At 42.1% G+C, this 21,078-nt stretch overlaps 1 protein-coding gene across 1 annotated transcript in view; it reads left to right on the forward strand.

Moving 5' to 3' along the window:
* The window catches only part of TG (thyroglobulin), a 210,241-nt gene that overhangs the window by 108,881 nt on the left and 80,282 nt on the right, over window positions 1-21,078 (forward strand). The window contains exons 36-40 of the mRNA XM_019547510.1: window positions 3,923-4,057; window positions 4,506-4,670; window positions 7,441-7,660; window positions 10,806-10,899; window positions 16,596-16,755. Of these exons, the coding sequence (XP_019403055.1) occupies window positions 3,923-4,057; window positions 4,506-4,670; window positions 7,441-7,660; window positions 10,806-10,899; window positions 16,596-16,755 (774 nt within the window). The remainder of the gene's footprint in view (window positions 1-3,922; window positions 4,058-4,505; window positions 4,671-7,440; window positions 7,661-10,805; window positions 10,900-16,595; window positions 16,756-21,078) is intronic.

Consider the following 21,078-nt stretch of genomic DNA (forward strand, 5'->3'; position numbering starts at 1 on the left):
TACAAATAGGGATCCAAGATATTCAGAGAAAAAATTAGGTTGGCTTGGGGGAAGCCTCTACTTTTGCTCTCACACAATTGAGTGGGTGTGTATGGACTACCAATAAAGCCAGTTCAATTGCCAGGTGGGAGGAAGGAAAGAAGGAAACTGCTAATTGGCTAAACTAGTAGTTAGCCACTAGCTGGCAGCATTCAAAGCACTGCAGTTGATAGCACTGCATTTAAATGGCTTGCCACCCAAATGGTCAATGTGGTTTTTGTGTTTATCTTTACTGGAAAGCAGCAGGTAGGGCGGTGCTAGCAGAGCAAAGATGAAAGTAATTTTTACAGATTTGATTTGAGATTTGGAAATCATTCCTGTAGCGGCTGACAAAGCAGATTGTCACTGATGAAAGCTCATGTCTCTTTGGACCAGTTAGTCTCTAAGATTCCACCTTGCCCTACCTTTTGCTTAACTTCAGACTAATTCATTTACCTACCTTTCTATTCCCCATAGTAGTGAGAGAGCAAAGATAATGCATAGGTATAAGGCAAAGCAGTCAAGAGTCAGCTTTATGAGGTTTAATATAGAGGACAAAGAAAGTAGCTGAGATGACAACTCTCTATACACCATGTGAGATCGTTGCACGATATCTAGTACTGGTGTCAAAGCAACTATTAAATTTTCTGTATTTTCAAATGATATAAGATATTTGTTCACTCCAAAGAGGCAGATTATATCAAGTGCCCATGGACTTTTAGGAAAGATCAATAAGAAACCGGCACTCCTTATTTCACTCAAAGGTAAATACAAACTACATAATATATTGCTAATAATGAGGCTTGACACCGGCAATCTTCATCTAAGCATCTCGAAACACTCCTGTTAAGAAATTAAGCCTCATTTTTTCTCTGTCTTATAGATATAAAACTATAAATTTATAAATATAAATAAATCCATGGATGTAAAGTAACTGTCCACTTTTTGTAGAATTGTCCCAGGAAAATATTCAGAGCAGCAGACTTCGACTCATCGAAGGTAGTTTATGCATACTTTGCATATGGACAAACTGAGATTATATGATTTAACTCCAGTCACAGTTAGTCAAGAGAAGTTGGAAGAACAGAATTCTCTTAGTGAAAATACCTTCCAAGCCAGCAGCGTGTGCTGGCCGCGTTGATCTACAATAGACTCCAGGCAACGTGCTCTTGCTCTTGCTCTTTTTCTTCCATAATCAGTCATTTGAAGCTTTGTGTCCATAGCTAGACACGCTACCAGATCTGCTCTGTCACATCTCAGTTATTGGTGCTGTTTGTTTTGCAAAATTAGAACATAATAATTATGTAAAATATGTCGCTAGGTCATGTTGCTACATTTAAATTTTTTTTGTTCAATACAGTAAAAATAGTTAAGTGGGAATTGAACACCTGCACATGCCCCCACATACCAGCTGAAAAATAAAACCTGGAAAACTTAAGGCATGAATACTGAATAGTGCAAGGAAACAACCATTGGATCAGATTATTAAGAGAAATGGTAAATCCTCCACCACTTGAAGACTTTAAATGAAGCCTGGATTACTCTCACAAATTATGCCTTAGTTCAACCCCAAGTTATTGAGCTAGAAGTAGGAATCCAAAGGTGAAATGCTCTGGCCTGCATTGTACCTCCTGACTTTAAAAGCTGTGAGGTCTTACTCATCATAGGATGCTAAGATTTGTTGTATGATTTAGATCTTTGCCATGTGTCTGGCCCTGACCAGTGCTTTGGGGTGGTTAGAAACTAAAACCTAATATTCTCATGTTGTACAATACAAAGAGAGTCGGGGGAATTGTTCCTTCTCGAGTTCCAAGCCCCCCTGGGTATATTTCTAGTGACAATTCAACAAGTTTGTAATGTAAAATAATGGAAGGAACTTTTCAGAATATCACTATATTTTAAATAACTTAGGGACTATGGGATCCATTACTGTAGACAGATATTCCCAGAGGTAATGAAAGGCATACAGGAGAAGGTTCATTGGGGTTGGGCATATGCAGCTTTTCCTGACCTCTGGGTTCACTCTTGTGCGAAGGAGGTGTGGAGCTGGGATCGCAGGGGGAGAATGGGTGCAGTGTGTGGATTCGGCATGGCCTGAATCGATCACACCTTGCCCCTGAAGAGTGAAAGTCAAGAAGCTGCAAAACCTTCTGCGACCGGGAGGCAATAGTAAGTTTCTGAAACGATTCTAGTCCTCCCAAAAAAACCCCCAGAGCCTAGCCTGGCTGCTGGTCAGAAAGCTCAGGTGAGAATTTGCCACTTAATAAAAGGTAACTTTAAGCCGAGTGCATTTTGGCATAATCCATTTTATTTTATTGATCACACACTATTCTGGCTTCCCAGCCTGTGCCTTGCTCTTGATTTATTTAGTGATTAAAGGGTCTGTGTCCAGGTAAAGCACTGGGCTGTGATCTTTATCCTTTGTTACTAATGCCATCTTATATTTTTGAAAAAAAAAAAGGAGGAATTTTATAAATTAGGTTTACTCATCATTGTTTATATCCATTGTTCATTTCTTACTATATGAACAGGGGAACTAGATTGGCCTATCACCACTTTCACTTCCTGGGTCCTATGAACTAGCAAAGTGTTTCCGTGCTAGGCTTTCCAGTACTGCATCCTTTTTTTAACTGAAGACTTCTCTAGAGGATGCAGAGGCCAGCCCTGGAAAAGGCAGGAAGTAAGGAAGGAGAATCCAGGCCACTTTTGTGGGCTATCCATATCTGAAAGAGCTAAAATAGCTCTTTAAAGGAAGGCATGCAACTGCAAAATGTGCTTGCACTTGCATCTCGCATGGTAGGCAAACTCAAAAAGCAACAGAAAATCTGCATCTGGATCAGCTTTTTCTTCACCCTACAATTACATGAAGAGGGTAATGCTTGGCTTCCTTTTGGGACTAAACATGCCACAGTGGGAGCTCTTTACATAATATGCTGAACTGGTGAAAACAACCAGAGTAATTAAAGGCCTTTTCCCTCCCAATCCTTATTGCTACTTCTGCCTGTAAAATTAAAAAAGACCCATAGAAGTCATTTTAATTTATTGGTGTATGCAAACAAAATTCAAAATGTGTGTGGCATATTCCTTTGAAATGCCCCTAGGACTGCAGGAAGAATGGAGGGGAAATTTGTGTAAAATATTTGAGCCCATGTTAAAAAAGAAAAAGGAGAAAGTTAAACAATAAATCCATTTTTAGTTGTCACATAAGCATGCTTTAGGAATCCTTAAGTGAAATTCAGTGGCTTAATTACACAGGCTACAATGATCAAAATGGTCCAAATTCACAAACCAGGACAAATTCTCATAACTTCAATGGGAGTTTGGATCAGGTGTTTGCCGTTTCAGTGAACTCAAGGTGTAGATGTTTTAGGAGCAGTTGAATGACTAAGCACCCATTGTTCCATGTTCAGTTTGATTTAAGCTCTGAGAAGCTGAAGCGCCGCCGACTTGCAGTTTGACTTACTGCTTTTAAGAACCAGATTTACACTGGTACTTAGGCACCTGCTGCTATTTACAAGTAATTTAGCTTCCTTACTCCCATTTATTTTCAGTCAGTGTGTGATGTCTTCCTCTTTTAGGCACTTCTGTAAATTCCAGTATGAGCTAGATCCTCAAAGTCATTCACATATCTAACTCCTAGTGAATGCCTCCCATCTTAATGAAGGGGAATGCAGTGCCTATGCACCTGTCGTCATCTTTTGGTACAGAAATGCCTTCACAAGTCTCATCTTAAGACGCTAGAAAATGAAATTGGACTCCAAAGTAAATTTGAAGCTTCTGAAAATGTTACCCACTGTCTTCTCATTCAAAGCATAGCTAAGGCCTACTATAGTGCCATAGTATTTTTCCTTCTGGACTGGTGTTTGCCTCTGAAGTTTGAACTGATTTATGCTTCATTTCACAGTGTCTTTGGACATGTGGCAGCTCTTGGATGCATCTTCTGTGCTCATCGACTCATCCATCTTGAACTTTGATGTTGTACAAGTCAGCAGAGATGATTCTGGTAACTTCACCGCTGCCAGAGACATTTGTCTGTCAGGTGAGGAATGTTTTATTTATCTTCAAAGAACATGATGTACTGATTTATGACAATGAAGCATATCACTGAAAACATGACTCCACAGGTCATGAGTGGCTGCAGAAGGACACCCCAAAGTATCTTTCCTGGCAGGTTTGGCATGTGTATGCAAGAGTAGATAAGTGGGGGAAGAGTAGATGAGTGGGGGAAGTTTTGGTGGCCTCCTGGTCAGGTCCTATTGTGGCTATGGTGTAGGTATGCTCTGTAGGGCCAAACTCCCATAGCAAGTCAGTGGGCATTGAACCTGCTTACCTCCCTTTTCTATCTTTGCAAATCTCCCCTCAAGCTGTGTGGGGGCAGGGAGTTAATATCCTGAAAACATGCAATATCTGTTCACTTTCCTTGCTTTCTTTCTGTTTAATTTTTTGCCTTACTTGCTTTCACGGTTCTGCTGTTTCTCTCTCCACAGCCTGTTCAAAGAGCCAGTCCTGCATAGTGGTTACCCTTGAAATCCAGCTCTCCACAATCCGATGCATTTTCTACCCTGATACAAAAATATGCACACATGACCTGCAAGGTCACAGCTGTCGAATTTTAGTCAAAGAGCCAGCTACTTATATCTATCGGAGACAAGGTGAGTGCAAGGAAAAATGCCATAGAAGTAAGCTCAGTCTTGGTAGCTTGTGACCCATTCTTGCACATGAGAAAATGGCTTAAAATTTGTTAGAGACATAACAGCCTTACAATATATGAATGTGAACAGTATAGTTCTACCTATCCTAACATTCATGGGACAGACTTGGATTTGGTGAAGATTATGGTTCATGCAATGAGCATGTGAAAGTGTCCCAAAATGTTTATGGCAAAACACAAAATTGTATTGTGGTGCTTCATTGCAAGAGAGCTATGCAACAAGCTTGGTCTGTGAAGGAGTCTTTGAAAAGGGAAGAAAAACTCATAGGAATGGAATTCTAGTTCTCCAAACCTCCCGTGACCCCAGTTGCTTCATTTCTGTCTTTCATCTACTGGCTCATATCTAAGATTAACACGGGGGATAATTGAAAGCCCACTGTAGGTTATGGAAGAGCTCTGTGGAGCTTCTCTGATAGACCAAAGCCAAATTACTATATGCACTCAAATCCAAGATCTGTCCCCCCCCCGCATTCAACAAAGGGGGAGGGAAAGCTACTCGTCTTAAATTCAAGAACAAGTGGGGCAGGGTGCAGCAGCTGTGGCTCCAAGTTTGACCATGATCCAGGTTGGATTCGGAGCTGCAGCCACTACTCCCACATCACCCTAACCTGCCCCCTGCAGCCTCTGCTCCCTGCATTCACTGCTTACCTTCCCATCATAGCTCCAGTTGGGACCCACAGCAGCCTGGAGCAGGGAGCATAGAGTAGATGGTGCCTCTGGCTCCAACTCTGCCATAGGTAGCAGGAATCGGGGAAAGTGGTGGGGAGGGGGTAGGTAGCAGGGGTTACAGGCACCCCAGCAGAGAATGGGTGCAGGGCAAGCAGGTCCTGGGCTGGTGCAGGACACAGGTGGCAAGTAGTGGAGGGGTACAAGCACCAGGGGCTGCCCACACTGCAGGGAGGAGCAGGTGCTGGGAAAGCAGGGGAAGTGTTAGGGTGGTGGGGACCACGGAGCCTGCAGGTACTGGGGACAGGGAAGGCAGCAAGGGGAACCAAGTGGTGGGGTGGACAGGTAGCATGGGGCAGGAGTCAGGCCACTTGACCCCCTTACCAATGCTTGTCCCACTGTAGTAATTTAATAGTCCCACTCCAATAGTTAGATTCTGTACATGGAAAATTATAGCAAATATATAGATTCTCCATGTGCAGAATCTAATTACTAAGGGGTTGTCTTAAATTCAAAGTCCTATTGAATTTGGGTAAAAATGATACCTTTATTGATCAAGTAAAAAAACATTTGAGAAAGGAATGAAAGTTTCACGGACTACTACCAATCCTCACACAGCTATCAAATCCATCATAATGTTAAGCAAATTTATTTTATTACAACTTTTTAAAATCCCCCTTTTACTTTGGTTTAATGCTGATAGTTGTTTTTTTTCCGTTTTACAGAAGTAATGAGAAACCAGATTAGATTACTGGAAAAAAGGAACTAGGGGGTGCATTTCATTTTCTCTTCGTTGAAGTCTGGGCAGAAATTGCAACAAATTAAAAGCGGGCGTGTTAAAACTGACGTAATCTCTTGAAAAATATGCATACTGTATTGAGTGAGTCAGGAGTACAGTCGGCAAGTTTAAAGCTATGTTCTGTCTTTTGGATGCTCATACACAAGGGCGACTGTAGCCATCCAAGTTTAGAGTTTGGACCTGAACCCTCATCTAAATTCTGTTTATAAGAATTGGTCCCACTGACTTTCACTTTCTTTTAAAGTGGGGCTGTGCACATCACTGATTTTTCAGTTCAATGTCTGATAAACCAGAGAATTAAAAAAAAAAAAAAAAAAGTCTCAAGTTGATCCAGAGTTTTCCCTGTATCAGATTTCAGATGGAATAAAAAAAAAAAAAAAAAAAGTCTCAAGTTGATCCAGAGTTTTCCCTGTATCAGATTTCAGATGGAATAAAACTTGTTTTGATCCAAAATCATCATCATCATTAAGACTAAAAGCCAAATGGCATATTTACAAACCCAGCAAAAGAGGAGGTTGTCTACAGCCAAAGGGATCAAGACACAGCCATCTGTGATGTGAAATAGAGATTAAAAAGCCTCCTCTGCTTGATTTAGAACAGAGTTTTCAACCAGCCTTGCCCTCCTCCCATGGTAGTAGCCACTGGGCCATAGGGTATCCTGAGATAGGTGCTTCATTTTCTCATGCTGAAGCTGTTCTACTTTGTATAAAATAATTAAATATTCATTTGAGAAGGGACTGGAGAACAGGTCTGCCATCTCTCACCTGTCTCCTCGCCATTGGACAAAAGACCTATTCTCCCTCCCTCTTTTTGTCTGCGTCTTTCCTTTTCCCTTTCCCTTCCCCTCCCCATCTGGCCTACTGAATGTTTAAGAATTGGGTCATTTGTATTTAAATAATGAAAATATTCTTAGGATAATTTTCCAATACACTAAAACTGCTTAGAAGAGAGATTTGTTTTCTGGTGTATTCGCTTACCTGGAAGAGATGTTCAGAGTTAACAACTGGACGTACAGTACGATGACATCTGTATGCAGCACCTAATAGCTAATGCCATGCAAAATATAAGTAAAAAGCAGTCATCATCAAAAGTGACTTAGATGTTTAAGGACCAATATCATGGAAAGTTAATAGAAATTTGGGTCCAAAGTCATTTTCGAAAATAAGACGCAGTCTTCTAACAGCCCTTGAAAAGTTTCCTAAATTAATAAGGACAATGATTTTTTCCCCCCCCTTCTCTCAACTAGATTTGTTCCTACCTATCTCTGAGCCTGGCATAACCTCAGTGAACATCCCATCCCAGGGGGTGTTGATCGGCAGGTCCCGAGCAATCCGCATTGGTGCGGAGTGGAGAAGTGTCGATCGGTTCCTTGGAATCCCATACGCTGCACCGCCAGTAGCAGAGAACCGGTTTCGTCCTCCGGTACCGTTTACTTGGCTGGAATCCTGGAATGCCACCGTGGCTCGGTGAGGAGGCCACAGGAGTTCCTGATCCCCTGCAAAATTCTTTGTTTCTGTCACTTCCCTAAGCCCATTCAGAAACTCGGCTTCTACTGTAATGAGCACAATATACGTGCTGTTACCTGCAAAAGACAATAGGGTGCATTGTTAAATGTAGGTTTGAGGCAGTGTGCGCTCTTTTTGGCACGTGCATGTAATAATTTATTAACCCGTCCATTATTATATTTATGTGAGGGAAAAAATATCTTACAGTCTGCAGTACCCCAAACCTGTATTTAGCCATACTCTGTCTATTGCAAATAATAATCAGATTCTAAATTACTGTCATTCCACTTTACCTCTAACATTTTTTTCAGATATCTTCCACATCTCAGTCCTGGTGAGTTTGGAAGGGAGTTAATGTAGTGTAGTTTTTTGGCACGTTGCATTCAGAGATGCTGTAGCTCAAGCAGAAGTTATCAGCTGCATACAAAAATGGCTGGTGATGTTTTCTCAGCAGTGGTCTCCAGCAAGAAAAGCTAGATAACCTTAATGTGGCTCTTCTGCCCTTAAGGTCTATTAAAACGCAAGCATGGATTGAAATAGTCCAAGTAAAAGCACAATTCTGAAACCTCTTTGTAATGAACAGTTCATGGCAGTATCGGACAAGGTACTTTATGGAGGTTCATTCCTCTGTGGACAAGGTCATTTATTAGTATACCAGGAAAACCAAAGTGACAGGTACGTGGATTAATCAAAGAACAAACATTCTGATACAGCTGTATAAGATATCAATATTTCTGGAACCGTGGAGGGTTGCATATGTGCAATATGGAAAAACACCACACACACCTGAAAGCAGATACGTTTTTAATAACTTACTATTGTGTCCCTGGGCAATGCTTTCTTGGTCCATTAAAGAGAAGGCAAAATACAGTACACTTGAAACAAATCAAATTGAACTGCTCTGCACGACATTGGTATGGGAGGAAATTTGTCAGCCTCCCCATCAACTAAAGAGATTAGTTCACAGCTGCTCTGAAATATGGCAAGGACAGAGAAGACACAAAAAACAGGAAGCAGGTTAACGAAAGGGACAAAGACCAAGTGAAGGGCCTCAGCAAAACTTTTTGAGTGGGAGTTCAAGAAGTAAGGGCTGTAACCAACTCTGATAATGACTGAGGCTAAGAACTAAAGGGGACTTGGTCTGGCCACATGGAAGATAAAGAACCAATTGGGATGTTTGTTAACAAGGGATTTTAATTAACACACTGAGCAAGCAAATCTCAACGGAGAAACTTTCTTCTGGGGTGGTTGAAAGCATTATGACCTTTGGTGGCCCGATGTTTCAGCATGCACCTGATACATGGCAGACATGGGGGGTGTCTAACCACATTAGCCACATTTTGGCATACGTTGGAAGGATCTGATAAGATGTAGCTGCTTGTTTGTTCAGGTGCGTTCTGATGCCAGATTCACACGCACAGTCTGTTGCAGTAATGTATGTGCAGCTTCTTTGTGCCTGTGGTTGTAACACTGTGTTATCATCTTTGGTCAGAGCTATCTGCTCCTGCGCTCTCTATTTGACAACCATCTCTTGCTTCTGCATGAAGAATTTGTCTGCGATTTGCCATGCAGTTCAGGGTTATCCAGTGTACATATCTAGGGCACATAATTTCAGTTTTCAGGGGTTCCTTAGCCTGCTGAAAGTCTCAGCTTTTCTTCTTTATTATTTGTGGAGGATCAAAGCCCTTGTTGTTAACTACCCGGAGAATCTCAGGAACCTTGATACGCAGATGGGTTTGTGCATTTAGTGGATGAAGATCATTGCAACTTTAAGGACTATGTGTACATCATCACAGCACAATTTTTTCTCTATAAAAGCAAGATCAGATTAGCACAGTTACTGATATAGGAGATTCTCCATAGACTTAAATTTGTCAGGGTTGGGTCTGATCTACACTTGGATAAGAGACTTGTGAGAAATGGCTGCTTGCTGCATATATATCGAAATCCATTTGCTTCATGAACCTCTGTGGTGTTGATGCAGCAGGTGGCACTGTTTCTTCTGCGAATTCTGCTGGAGTTTTTTCATTTTTTTTTATGAGAAATTGTCTTTTTTACAATGAGGTTCTGACTCTTGCTGAGTATTAAATATCCCATAGGACTTTTTCATGATTCAATTTGGAAACGTGTTTGTCCTGCCTGGGGATTTTCATTTTACCCATCTAAAATTTCCCCTGCAATAGATCAAGGATGTGTGCTGTTTTACTTTCTGTGATGAACTGTTCCATGGCATTGCTGTGTTACACAGCTCCCTTATGGAAATTCCTGTAGATTGTATTAAAAGAGGGTACATTTTGAACTAGCCTTAAGAAAAATGAACAGGGAATTATATCTCCAGAGCTGGATTCTATAAGATGATATATTAGTAGAAACAGAGATCACTAAAATCTTAATAGACTGTAAAATGTAGAGTTATTTCTGTAGAATTTTATTGGATCCTTCCCCATTGAATTTTTAAGGTTTTTTCCATAATGTTAAACAGTGCAATGTGGATGCACTGACAAAAGGTTTTTAAACCTGGAAGTTTGCTAAAAATTTTTTTCCAACTATTTAAGTTGGTCTAATGAAAGATATCAGATTCACCCAAAAATCCTTGTCTGCCTAGTACTTGGGTCTCGCATCAATCTGACATTAGTATCCGGGTGTCGATGTTTTCTCAGACAGAAGAAGTCTGTTTCCTAGGGATCTCGGAGGGGGCATGTTTCATGTGATGGAGAAGACATGGAAAGGTTCTGTAGGTAGCTGGCTACATTCTTGATAGAAAAATTTACTTTAATACTGCTGGGATATATATCATATTGTCAGTGACTTGTTAGGGCATCAACAAAAATGGATAGGTATTTATTTTTATTTTGTACTGTTTTAAATCTGCATCTCTAATATATTCTTCATCTGCCTCTCAGAATATTGTTATACAAGTGGTAGGGGTGTGTTTGGGACCCACAGATACACAAGTCCTAGAGAAGTATAAAAATTGCCTTTAAATTTCAAGCTCAACAGGAATTGAAATTTTACCCACCTAAAATTTCCCCTGCAATAGATCAAGCAACCTGTGCAAAAGTAATTCAGGTTTTCCAGCCATAATCAAAACAATCTCTGTCTTTAGAGCTGCTTGTTGGCAACCTGGGGATGGAGCTGTTCAGGCATCTACTGTCAGTGAAGATTGCTTATACCTGAATGTGTTTGTCCCTGCCGACACTGTAAGTATTGGTTGACTGGAACAATGTGAAACAAACTGTTCTTTGATTTGAAAGTATTTTTCACTGGCAGGAGTGAAAATGTCTGAAATGCTGTCTGCCATATCACATAAGGTGGCAATGCCCTGCAGCCATAAGCCACTTAACCCCTGCGTCTGCTGCCAGAAGACTGTTCACTAGGGTGTCGTGAGTTGTTTCAAACATACGTCATTTTTATTGTGGGATCAGCTATGCTGGATGTGCTCCAGAACAGCTGTTCCCGATTGATTAGCAGGTACAGAGGTTGCTTGGGGCTGTTGTCCTATAGGATTATGCCCTTGCCACCCTGGAGCTTCAGGAGCCTGATCCTATGGACAAAGGCCCTGGGTGCCTGGTCCCCAGTGGGGTTCCCTGTTCTGTACTAAAACATGTGTCTTGGGGTGAAAAGTAGCCAGTACTGGTGGGGGAAGCAGTGGCTTGTCAGATGCTGGCGTCCCCTGCCCCACCACATTGCTGGGAATGGGCCTCCAGATGCCTTTTGCAATGTCTTGGGATGAAATAATATCACATCTTTTGTGGCAGCCAATTTTGGGCTTTGTTCCAGGACATCTAAATGGGATCTGCTCTGTTTATCCTGCCACAAAGTCTGTTTCTACCCTGTGTCTGCAGAGTAGGAAATGCAAAGGACTGAAGGGGGAAGGGGAGGGAATACCAGAGACAGGGATGAGATGGGGAGAGGGAGAGAGAGAAAGGAATATATGGGTAGATAGAAAATGTATGGTGTCAGTAAAGGCAAGACTGTTTTCCCATTGGAGGATATTGTATGCAACATGATTCATCTTGATGATGAGAACCAACAGTTTAGTTGCCCTGTATGGGACATATTTTTCCTTTGATCTTTGTATGAACCTCCTGTTGACATCTGTGGGAGGCCTGCTATGGAATAAGAGTAGCAAGTAGTGCTAAATTTATGTCCCAGCCCACAAAAATGGCCCTATTTAAAAATGAGCATGACATGGCTGCAAGAAGAGAAGTTGACAGCTGAAAATGTTAAGTGTGTCCTTAGAAAAGGTAAAAATAAGTCTCCATGTTGGGCTTGGTATTATAAGTGTATTGGTTATGATGGATTAACCTGGAAGCAGGGGCTTGGATTTACATCCTGATATAAGAAAGCATCTGCCATACAAGAATCTATTTTTATATTCAAAATTGTTTGTGCCTCCCTGTGCATAAGCTCATGTATATTTTTAGCCTGGCCCGCAACCTATCTGCTTTCTGCAACACCAGATTATCATCTATTTTCTGTGCAAAGTCACCTCAGATAAAAACCATTAGGTCATTTTTCCTAGCAGAGTGTTGCTTTGAGGAGAGAAGATGCTTGTTTGAACGAATCATGTTTTAAACTATTGTTTTTTTTTTCCCTTAACCATGGGCTTAATTTTCCTGTTTTCTTGTGTGGAAATCCAGTGCGAGAAGACTCAAGCTCCCTATTTTCACTGCAGTTGGAGGCAGCAATGCATGAGGGTGTTTTTCTAAGTAAAACAATTTTGTGTGCGTTTACTAGGCCACATCACTTCTCTGCGTAGTCATAAGTGATGACTGTGTTCAACAATGCCGCCATCTGTGTTCCCCGCTGCTGTGAAGTTTCCCGTTTTTGTTTTGGACATAACTGTGGCCAGCTGTCTTGTCATTAGCATCTGCAAGACCCTCATAATCTACCACAGGGACAGCATTTTCTTGTTCCTTATCATGGTAAATAGTATTGCTTTAATCCACCTGCAAAGAACTATTGCCCACATTTTCAGTCTAGAGGAAGAAACAGCAACAAACCGACGCTGGATATAAAGTCCTCGGAAGTGGCAGAGAGGGCAAGCTCGTGCTATAACATAGTAATATCTGAACCAAATAATAGTGTAATAATACTCGTGGTAAAACATAGTAATATCTGAACTAAACTGCCCCCCAAAAAGGGCTCCTATATTTAAAGATCCAGGATGCAGAAAACAGAATGACATCACCTCCTTTTGGTTCTTCAGCAACATGCAGTACATAAGCCTCCACCTCAGCTGAGCATTTCTGAGTTACTTTTTCCATCAGTAACCACCCCCACCTGCCAGGCTCACAGGGAAGGGCTGGGTTTCAGCTTGATTTGCAGAGAATTCAGCTGCAAAGAGAGTGGCACTAAATAAAGGTTTGAGAGAGCCTCCTTCTCGTTTCCATCCCTGCTGTGCAGTCAGGATGGTTTATACCTCCATGCAGTACTGTTCCAGGGTGGACACTGGCTGGCTCTGCAGGAGTTAAAACGAGCCTGCCCAACTACCACTGAAGTGTCTTGCACTAGCATGGACAGGGCAGTGGAAACTGGTGCTGAACCCACAAGGCCTTTCAGAAATTCCTCTTATTTTTCTTGTTTCCACAAAACCAGTGGGATTATTGCTTAGCCCTAGCACAACGGTTAGGTGCCGGTGGTAGACGCCAGGGGACTAGTGATAGTCCTCATGGGTTTTTTTGGCCACTTATCAGTGTTAGTACCCAAGTTTTGTCTGTAGAGCCCAGCTCTGCAGTGACACCCTGAAGTCCCTGAAACTCCAGTGTGTTCTGGTCCGGGGCTTTGGGTTTGATTCCTCTTAATCTGCTCTGTTTTGATCTAGCTCCAAACTTGTCAAAAGTTCAAGAATTTGCAAGCCTGGGATGTCTGCAAAGAACCTGCTCATGTAATACTTCTGGGAGGCCTCTCTTATTCTCTTGACTTCTTTTTTAAGATTTGGCTTTCATTTTGGGCCCAGTCCTGCAGTGCGCAGTACCCAAATCAGAAACAATAAAGGGATTGTGTCCACAACAGGCCACTGAAACTGCCAGCTGGTGGCCATATACTGAAAAAAAGATGTAACCAGGTAGTGAGGACCCCAGCTAGTGCATGTGTATGCACATGCCTTCCATGATTAACACGAGCCTCCTGTGGTCCCGTAGTCGGCAGCAACTCTGCTGGGTTTACCACAATTCTTCCTTCCGACCAGCTGAGCCAGTAGGAGCTGTGGTAGCCTTGTCCCAGATGGACATCTCTCTACATATTTTACAAATCACAGTTTGAGTCTGTGCCCTTCAGTCCAAATGTAAAACAAACCTGTTAAAACACTGCATTGGCCAGTAGCCACAAGGCAGTCATGGCTGGTGCTAGTATTTGTGCGTAAGGAACTTGCTGGCCCAGTTTTTCCAGCTAGCTGTAACGTTTACTCTATCTCCTGTCCTGCCTCCAGATTTGCCTCTGTTACACTAGTGTCATTGTTGACTTCAGTGTTGAGATTTTAAGCCAAGATCAAACTTTGACCCTATCCACATTTGTTAGTCAGTGAAAAGAATCTGAATGCTTCAGATCCTCTCTTTGCTTAGCCCGAATATGTGCAGTCTGTACTAGTTCAGCCTGTACTTCTTGGCCGGTTATAGACATTTCACTTTTACTGGTGTAAGTCATCAGAAACTGGTCTGTACCCACAACAGAACAGAAGTTCAGCACACACAGACTGGTTTAAAAATGGTGGAGCCCTGTCTAAGATTTCCTCCCTCCCCCCTCCACTAAAAGGCAAACATGTCTGTATCTGGCCCTTAAGTGATAATAGCTGAGAATTCAAGGTAGAGAGCAAGGGGAAATGATACATCCGCTGATTGAAAAAGTATACTCATTGCCATAGTATGGCATTCACTGGATGCCAGTGCTGTTACATGGGCAATAAGATCCATCTTGTATGTTGGATGCAATAGTTCATTTAAGATGCTGAAAGAAAAATGACAGCATGTTTTTCAGGTAATTAACACCAAAAGTGATGGGGTGATGTTTATGGCTTCCTTCAGTTCATCAACTATAGCTGAAAGCAATCAAGGCCAGATCTGAAAAGGTTATAAGGCACCCAAGTCTTATGTAAAAATCTAATTGCCCATTGACATTGAAGGGGTTTTAGGAACTTAAATACCATTTTTACTTCTGGCCCTAAGACTTAGTGGTTTGTTCTGGTTAGGGGTCATCCTCCAAATGCTTCCCTGTGCTTTTGGAGAAGCTGAATTCATGTACAAAACAACCAAACTGGGACATCTGTCACTTCATTGACACTAGACATCGAAGGGGTAAAAGGGTATGTGGGGGATTGTTCTTTTACTGCTAAGTTCAGAGGACTAAGTCATCCCACTTGAGTGAGTACAGCTGTTATTGCAGCCTCTGCTCTGCCCTCTCTTGCTAATTCCCACCTGTTTCCTTCCCTCTTAAGGCTGCTCATTGCTAGAACATGAAGTCAGGTTAAATAACTCAACATCAAAACACCACTGCAGGGGCAGTGTCAACTGAGGCTGTCTGATTTTTGTCACATTAACTGCAGAAATGTCAACACAGCACCCTGCTCATTTAGACTCACGTATGTGTACTCTGCAGGACTGCACTGTTAGACATACCCTCAAGGTTAACATGGCCAGCTGTTGTGATGTTAAACTTGATTTCTACCGATCTTTAATAACACCATACAAGTTAACGTGGGTCAGCAAGGTGCTGTGCCTCAGACTGCATTTTCAAACAGGCTCTCAGCTTCTTTCTTTTTGTCATCCTGTGCCCTCTCTTTTTGCCAGGAAATGAAGGGCACACCACTCTTGATCTGTAGAAGCAGAATGTCCAGAGAAAATCATGCATTTCCTTGCATCCGGGTTAAAGAAGCACAGCTTGCAGGAAAAATTGATGATAGTTTGCTGGCAGTAACAAGTATCTGGACCACTTTTTCCCTCTAGCACTGGAGAGAAGAGGGGGATACATTTCAAGTGCAAAAATCAGGCTCATCCCTGCCAATTTAGAAGCACCTGAGAGCAATTTCCCATTCATAGCTCTTGACTTGTGCTTCTGCAGATGGCTGGGAACAGTCTTCTTGCATCGAGGACAGTAACGCATTTGCTAGGACAGATGCCCAGCTGTATCTTTTGCCAATGCAAATGGGATCATCATTTTTTGTTAGCTCTGCCTAGAAAATAACAGCAGCAAAGCCCAGTGCCATTGAGCTCCAGGTGAAAACAAACCCCAAAAGTGCTTTGATATGTAGGCCACCAGCCCTTCTGTGGACAATGTCAATGGGCTCCAAAGCAGAAGCAGGGCAAGATTTGCAGAGAGAAGGGAAAGGGATTTCTTAGCAGAGTCCCAGAAGACACAATAATGCTTTTGCCTGATATTGTGACTTGCCTATTTATTTAATAGACACATTGTAGTCAAGTAGCGATTTCCAGCAAAGAGAAGGCTAGCTTTGGTTCATTAAACAGCCAGTGGGAGGCTCTTCTTTGAGTAATATGATCAACTAGGTGGTGTGGAAGGGGATGGTTTTATTGCGAGTTACCACCTGTACAGTGTAAATACAAGAAAGTCTAGAGACAGGATTTCCTTAAACATTGCTTAGTCCATTCTGGGAAGTGGTGACCAGTCAACACACCCATCGGTGAGTTACCTCTTGCCAGAATTTTCCTGGAATCGCATATATTATATGTGTGAGCTCCTGCCAGGTTGCCAACTCTCCTTTCATCATCATAATCCCTTCTAGACCATTTTGAATTGCTCTGATTGTTTTAACAGAGAAGATAACCAGGCTCTCAGCAGAGATCCAAAGGAGATTATGGCCTAGGGAGTAGTAGATAGTATAACATGTTTATGATTATTGGGCAGGCTCGTTGTTGTATTAACATGTTTATGATTATTTCAGGTCAAAAACACAGCTGTACTGGTGTTTTTCCACAACGGTGGGAGTGATGACACCGAGGAAGGAAATGCAGCTATAGATGGATCATATTTAGCTGCAGTCAGTGATGTCATTGTTGTCACTGCAAGTTACCGTGTCGGCGTTTTTGGGTTTCTTAGCACCGGTAAGTCATGTCCTGCTATGAACCCCTGAATGTAGGGAGAAAATGCAACAAACCAAACGGCATGCTACAGCGTTTGGGGGGGGGCTTCTCTTTTCCATTAAACCTACAGCTTTGAAGAACTGTCTGTAAGATGCATTCCAGGGATGCTGGGAAACTTGATTCAAAGTGGGGAGCAACTTGTGCTAAAGGGGGAAAAACAACCGGTCCGCCTCAGGAATCATAGGTTTGGAATGGACCTCGGAGTCATCCGGCCCTGCATGAGTGCAGGAAAGTTACTCCTAAATGATCCCTGCCCGGCGCTTCCCTGGACTCCACCTGAAAGACTCCAGTGCAGATTCCACCGAACAGCAGCTTGATTTTGATTTCAGATAAAATGATGGATCCATTTGTACAGTCACATGTATCAAAGAGCTAAAGGCCTCCTGGGGGTGGGATGGCTAACAATAGCCTGGTCAGCATAGGGGTGGTAGGAAAGTCACAGCACAGGGGCTGGGACAAGTGGCTGGACTTTCCCAGCCCCAAAGCTGCACTCTGATTGTATGTACATGTGTTCAGTTTGACCAGACACAGGTTAGCATGATCTATAATGCACTTACTCAGGTGAACTCAGTTAGATTGGGCTCGCGATTTTTTTGCCCAATTTAAACTCCCTAAACCTATGTACAGTTCAGTACACAGGCTGACCGACTCCGAAGTGTAACGTCTTGTGTTTCATATTGCACTCATCAGTCTTATCTGCTTTGCTTATGGAGTTTTCTATTTCTAGATCTTCATACTGAAACTTTGGCCCACTTCAGTACTTTATTAGCCTACCCAAGGAAGATCTGAGCAGGGAATTACTCTTTCCCTGCCTGTATTTAAGGCCTTTTGTATCTTGCCATGGGATCCTTCCTATGGTCTTAGGTGTTGTGGCTGGTGTTTTCATTGACTGGCTGAGGTTTGCAAGCCTTGGACTTGCAGCTGCAGTTGTCACCTGGCATTTCCTTTCCAAGGCATCAGGTTTGGTTTGGAGTTCATTTCCAGCAATGCCTGTTTTTAATTATTGACTGAAGCAACAGGCGCTGTGGACTCCTTTTTTCACTTAGGTGTAAAGTTAGTACTATCTGTATCTAGGGAAAAGATCATAATTTTTATTTTTCTGTAAACTGGATGCTTCTGAAAGTGATATTTAGCTCTGGCTATAGCCAGGCAGAGTAGATATATATTGTGCAAGCTTCCATTACGTAGCACTGCCCACACATCTCCCACTAACCTCCTTCAGCCTCGTTTGCCTCACCTAGGTTTCTTCCTGAGTGGAAACTGCTAGCTGGGCTGAATATTGCATGGCTAATGCCTGTAGTATGGTCAGACCTCATCTAGGGAATATGAAGTGCTCCAAGCTCCTGTGTGCTGGTTGGGGTTTGAACTCAGGCCTCTGCATGAGGCCTGCCCTAGACAGCAGGGTCTGAAATATTCCCTCTGCAAGGGCTGCAGGTGGCCATGTAAGGACAGACAGCGACAGCACCATGTGCAAGTGTGTTGGGAGGGAAGATGCATGAACCTCACTCTGCTCCTTTGCACAGTTCATACAGAGCCCCGACCAGCTGCAGATTCTGTATTTGAAAAGACACAGGAAATGCTCCTTCTGCTTACACATGTGTTGCTCTGAAGGGTCAATGCTCCATGTCAGCCTTTAGAGCAGGCCAAGTGCACCATACAGCCTGCTGCCCCTGAGCCACTTCTGTATGTCAGAAAGCAGTGAGATGTCCCTGAGCATTTCCCTTCCCTCTCCCCGCTCCAGTGATATCCTCAGTGCAGGCCAACACTGTATGGCGTTGACCCAGGTTTCAAACTCCTTCTCTCAAGAGGTGTTATTCTAGGGAAGATTTCACACATTCATTGCAAGTAGAACTTTTGCCATTTTATTAGTTACTCATTGTCTTTCCATAGCACAGTGGAGATCTTCTAGGGGCTATTGCTGTATTTTATAGCAACAGGAAATTACGGCTAAGGATTCCTGAGCTTGTTCTGATGCCATGCAAATGTTCACTCAGAGCAGATACTAAACCCAAGTAAAACCTTCTATTAGGTTTCCTGTTCCAGGGACCTCGGGACTTTGCTCAGCTGAGCTCCTGACCATGCTGAAGTCAGCTGGAGTTTTGCAATTGATTACAATGGGATACGGATTTTACCTCTTTGTTTCTGATTAAATGTAGAAGTATGAATACCATATAAAGGCCATCAGCCCACAAACTGAGGCCCAGTCCTATGAGCTGTGTCAAGTTATTTGCCCACAGAAAAGCAAACTGTTGCATCCCATTGATGTTTGTCTGTCATACATTGAAAATCTGGAAATGAATGAGTTACAGCTCATTGTTTTTACATGAGAAAAAAATGCCCTCCTTTCTTTTCCACTGCCAGATCTGCAGTTGTCCTTGATTCTCTTATGTGGCAGAGCTGCTGAGGAGCTAGATGGGTCATGGCTCTGCATATGCTGTGGGTGGTTTGTGTAGAAACACCTGGTTTCCTGCACATATTGAAAGGCCACTGCTATGTGCGTAGGTGACTATGGATATAGGCAAAATAAGACAAAAGATGAATTTCTTCTTTTATGACACAAATGATATCTTAGTTGTTAAAACTGAACAAATTGAAATAATCCTTTTTTTTTTTTTTTTGCATGATGTGTTTTCAATTTGACATTGAAAATAGACTGACCAAATCAACTTTTATTGATAGTTTTTTTTCTAGCAATTCAGTGTTTAGGTTCCACTGCAATAGTACAGTGCTGCAAGGGTACCAACAGCACTATGGGGAGTGTTGGCTTCCTAAAATATTAGATTTCCATTAGAATATTACTTTAAAAACAACTAGCCTGCTGCTTGTTAGGTTTTCTTGAAATCCATTCCACTAATCCTAAATTTGGGACCAAATTTTATGTGCCTATGTCCAGAAATGTGGCAAGATATGAAACACAGATTTCCACAGGACTCTTAGGCTGGTATCCAGCAAAGTCAAAGTGAACTTGGCTACTTCTTTAAATGAAAACAGTATCAGATTTTCAGGCATTCATCTCACAAAAATTCATACGCTTAACATGAATTCCAGTGGAGTAGGATTACTCGCATGCTTAAAGTTAAGAACATTTGTAAGCATTTCCTAGGATCACAGCCACGGCCAGGTACAAAAAGTTGTTAGATACCTAATTCCTATTTGGGCATTTAGACATCTAAATGTCTTTTTAAATCTTGCCCTTAATGACTAATGCAAGTGCCTGTGTCTGATGTAATTACTGTGTCTTTTTGTGGTCCTCAGGAATGTCGTCTTTGTCTCAAAACAGATTGTTCATGAGATTTCTATCCAAGGCCATCACCCAAGCAGTTGAAAAATTCCTGGTGGACACATGTCTGACTACTGTAAATGTCAGTGCGCAAATCTTGCCTTGCTGAAGGTCTTTAACTATGTTTTGCAACCTTCTGCTTCTTGCCAAAAGAGAAAAGCTGGTTGTATTTTCTCTGTAGTTTTGCTTTCCGTTGTACTGGTGGCATGGCTGATCTCTGTGGATAACTCATCAACATGGATTTCACTTCCTTAACAGAGCCCTCACAAGGCTTGCAGCAATTTTTAAAAATAAGCTGCTCCATTTAAGAAAGGTGATTGAATCTAGTACTAGTGTGACAATACTGTGAACTAACTATTTCCATTTGCAGCACTGGTTCAACAGAAGCAAGAGGCAGGGAAGCTTTCCTTGGCCTCTCTCTCAACCCAGTCCAGATGGGTTGTTTCTAAAGGCAGGCAGTCATAGTCACTGTGTCCATTTAGTCCTTGGTTACAAGGACTGAAGTGTTCTGGGCTGTTATTACAGGATGATAGTTTCTAGTTATGTAATGTCTTCGACTGAAGTTGAGCCATCAACGCAATTGAAAGCTTACTTATCCCATTATCAGTTCATTCCCTTCTCTGTTTTTGTTGGGATTTTAAAGATACACTATTTTGGCCTTGGCAGCAGAAGCAACAGTTTGAAAAACATTGCTAATTACGGCTGTTCCATCTACTGTGAAAAATCCTTTTCTTTTTTTAAATGTAAAGTTTGCAAAGATAGATGGATAAATATAAATGGCTCATTGTAAATTGTAGGTGGAGCAACAAATGATTATTTGTTCTTCCTTTTGACAGGTTGCTGCAAATTGCTTGTTTTTGCTTCTGCTGCTTCAAATTCTAATTTTGCTAATTAGAATTTGTCATTGGGAACTAAAACCAATACCACCCCTCAGTTGAAATATCAGATTATCCACAAGCACCCATTGCGAAATCATCTGGTGTTGTTTGGTTAGTGGTAGCTGA

Source organism: Crocodylus porosus, unplaced genomic scaffold (assembly GCF_001723895.1).
Source record: "Crocodylus porosus isolate Cpor-Errol unplaced genomic scaffold, CroPor_comp1, whole genome shotgun sequence".
In the NCBI taxonomy this organism is placed as follows: Eukaryota; Metazoa; Chordata; order Crocodylia; family Crocodylidae; genus Crocodylus; species Crocodylus porosus.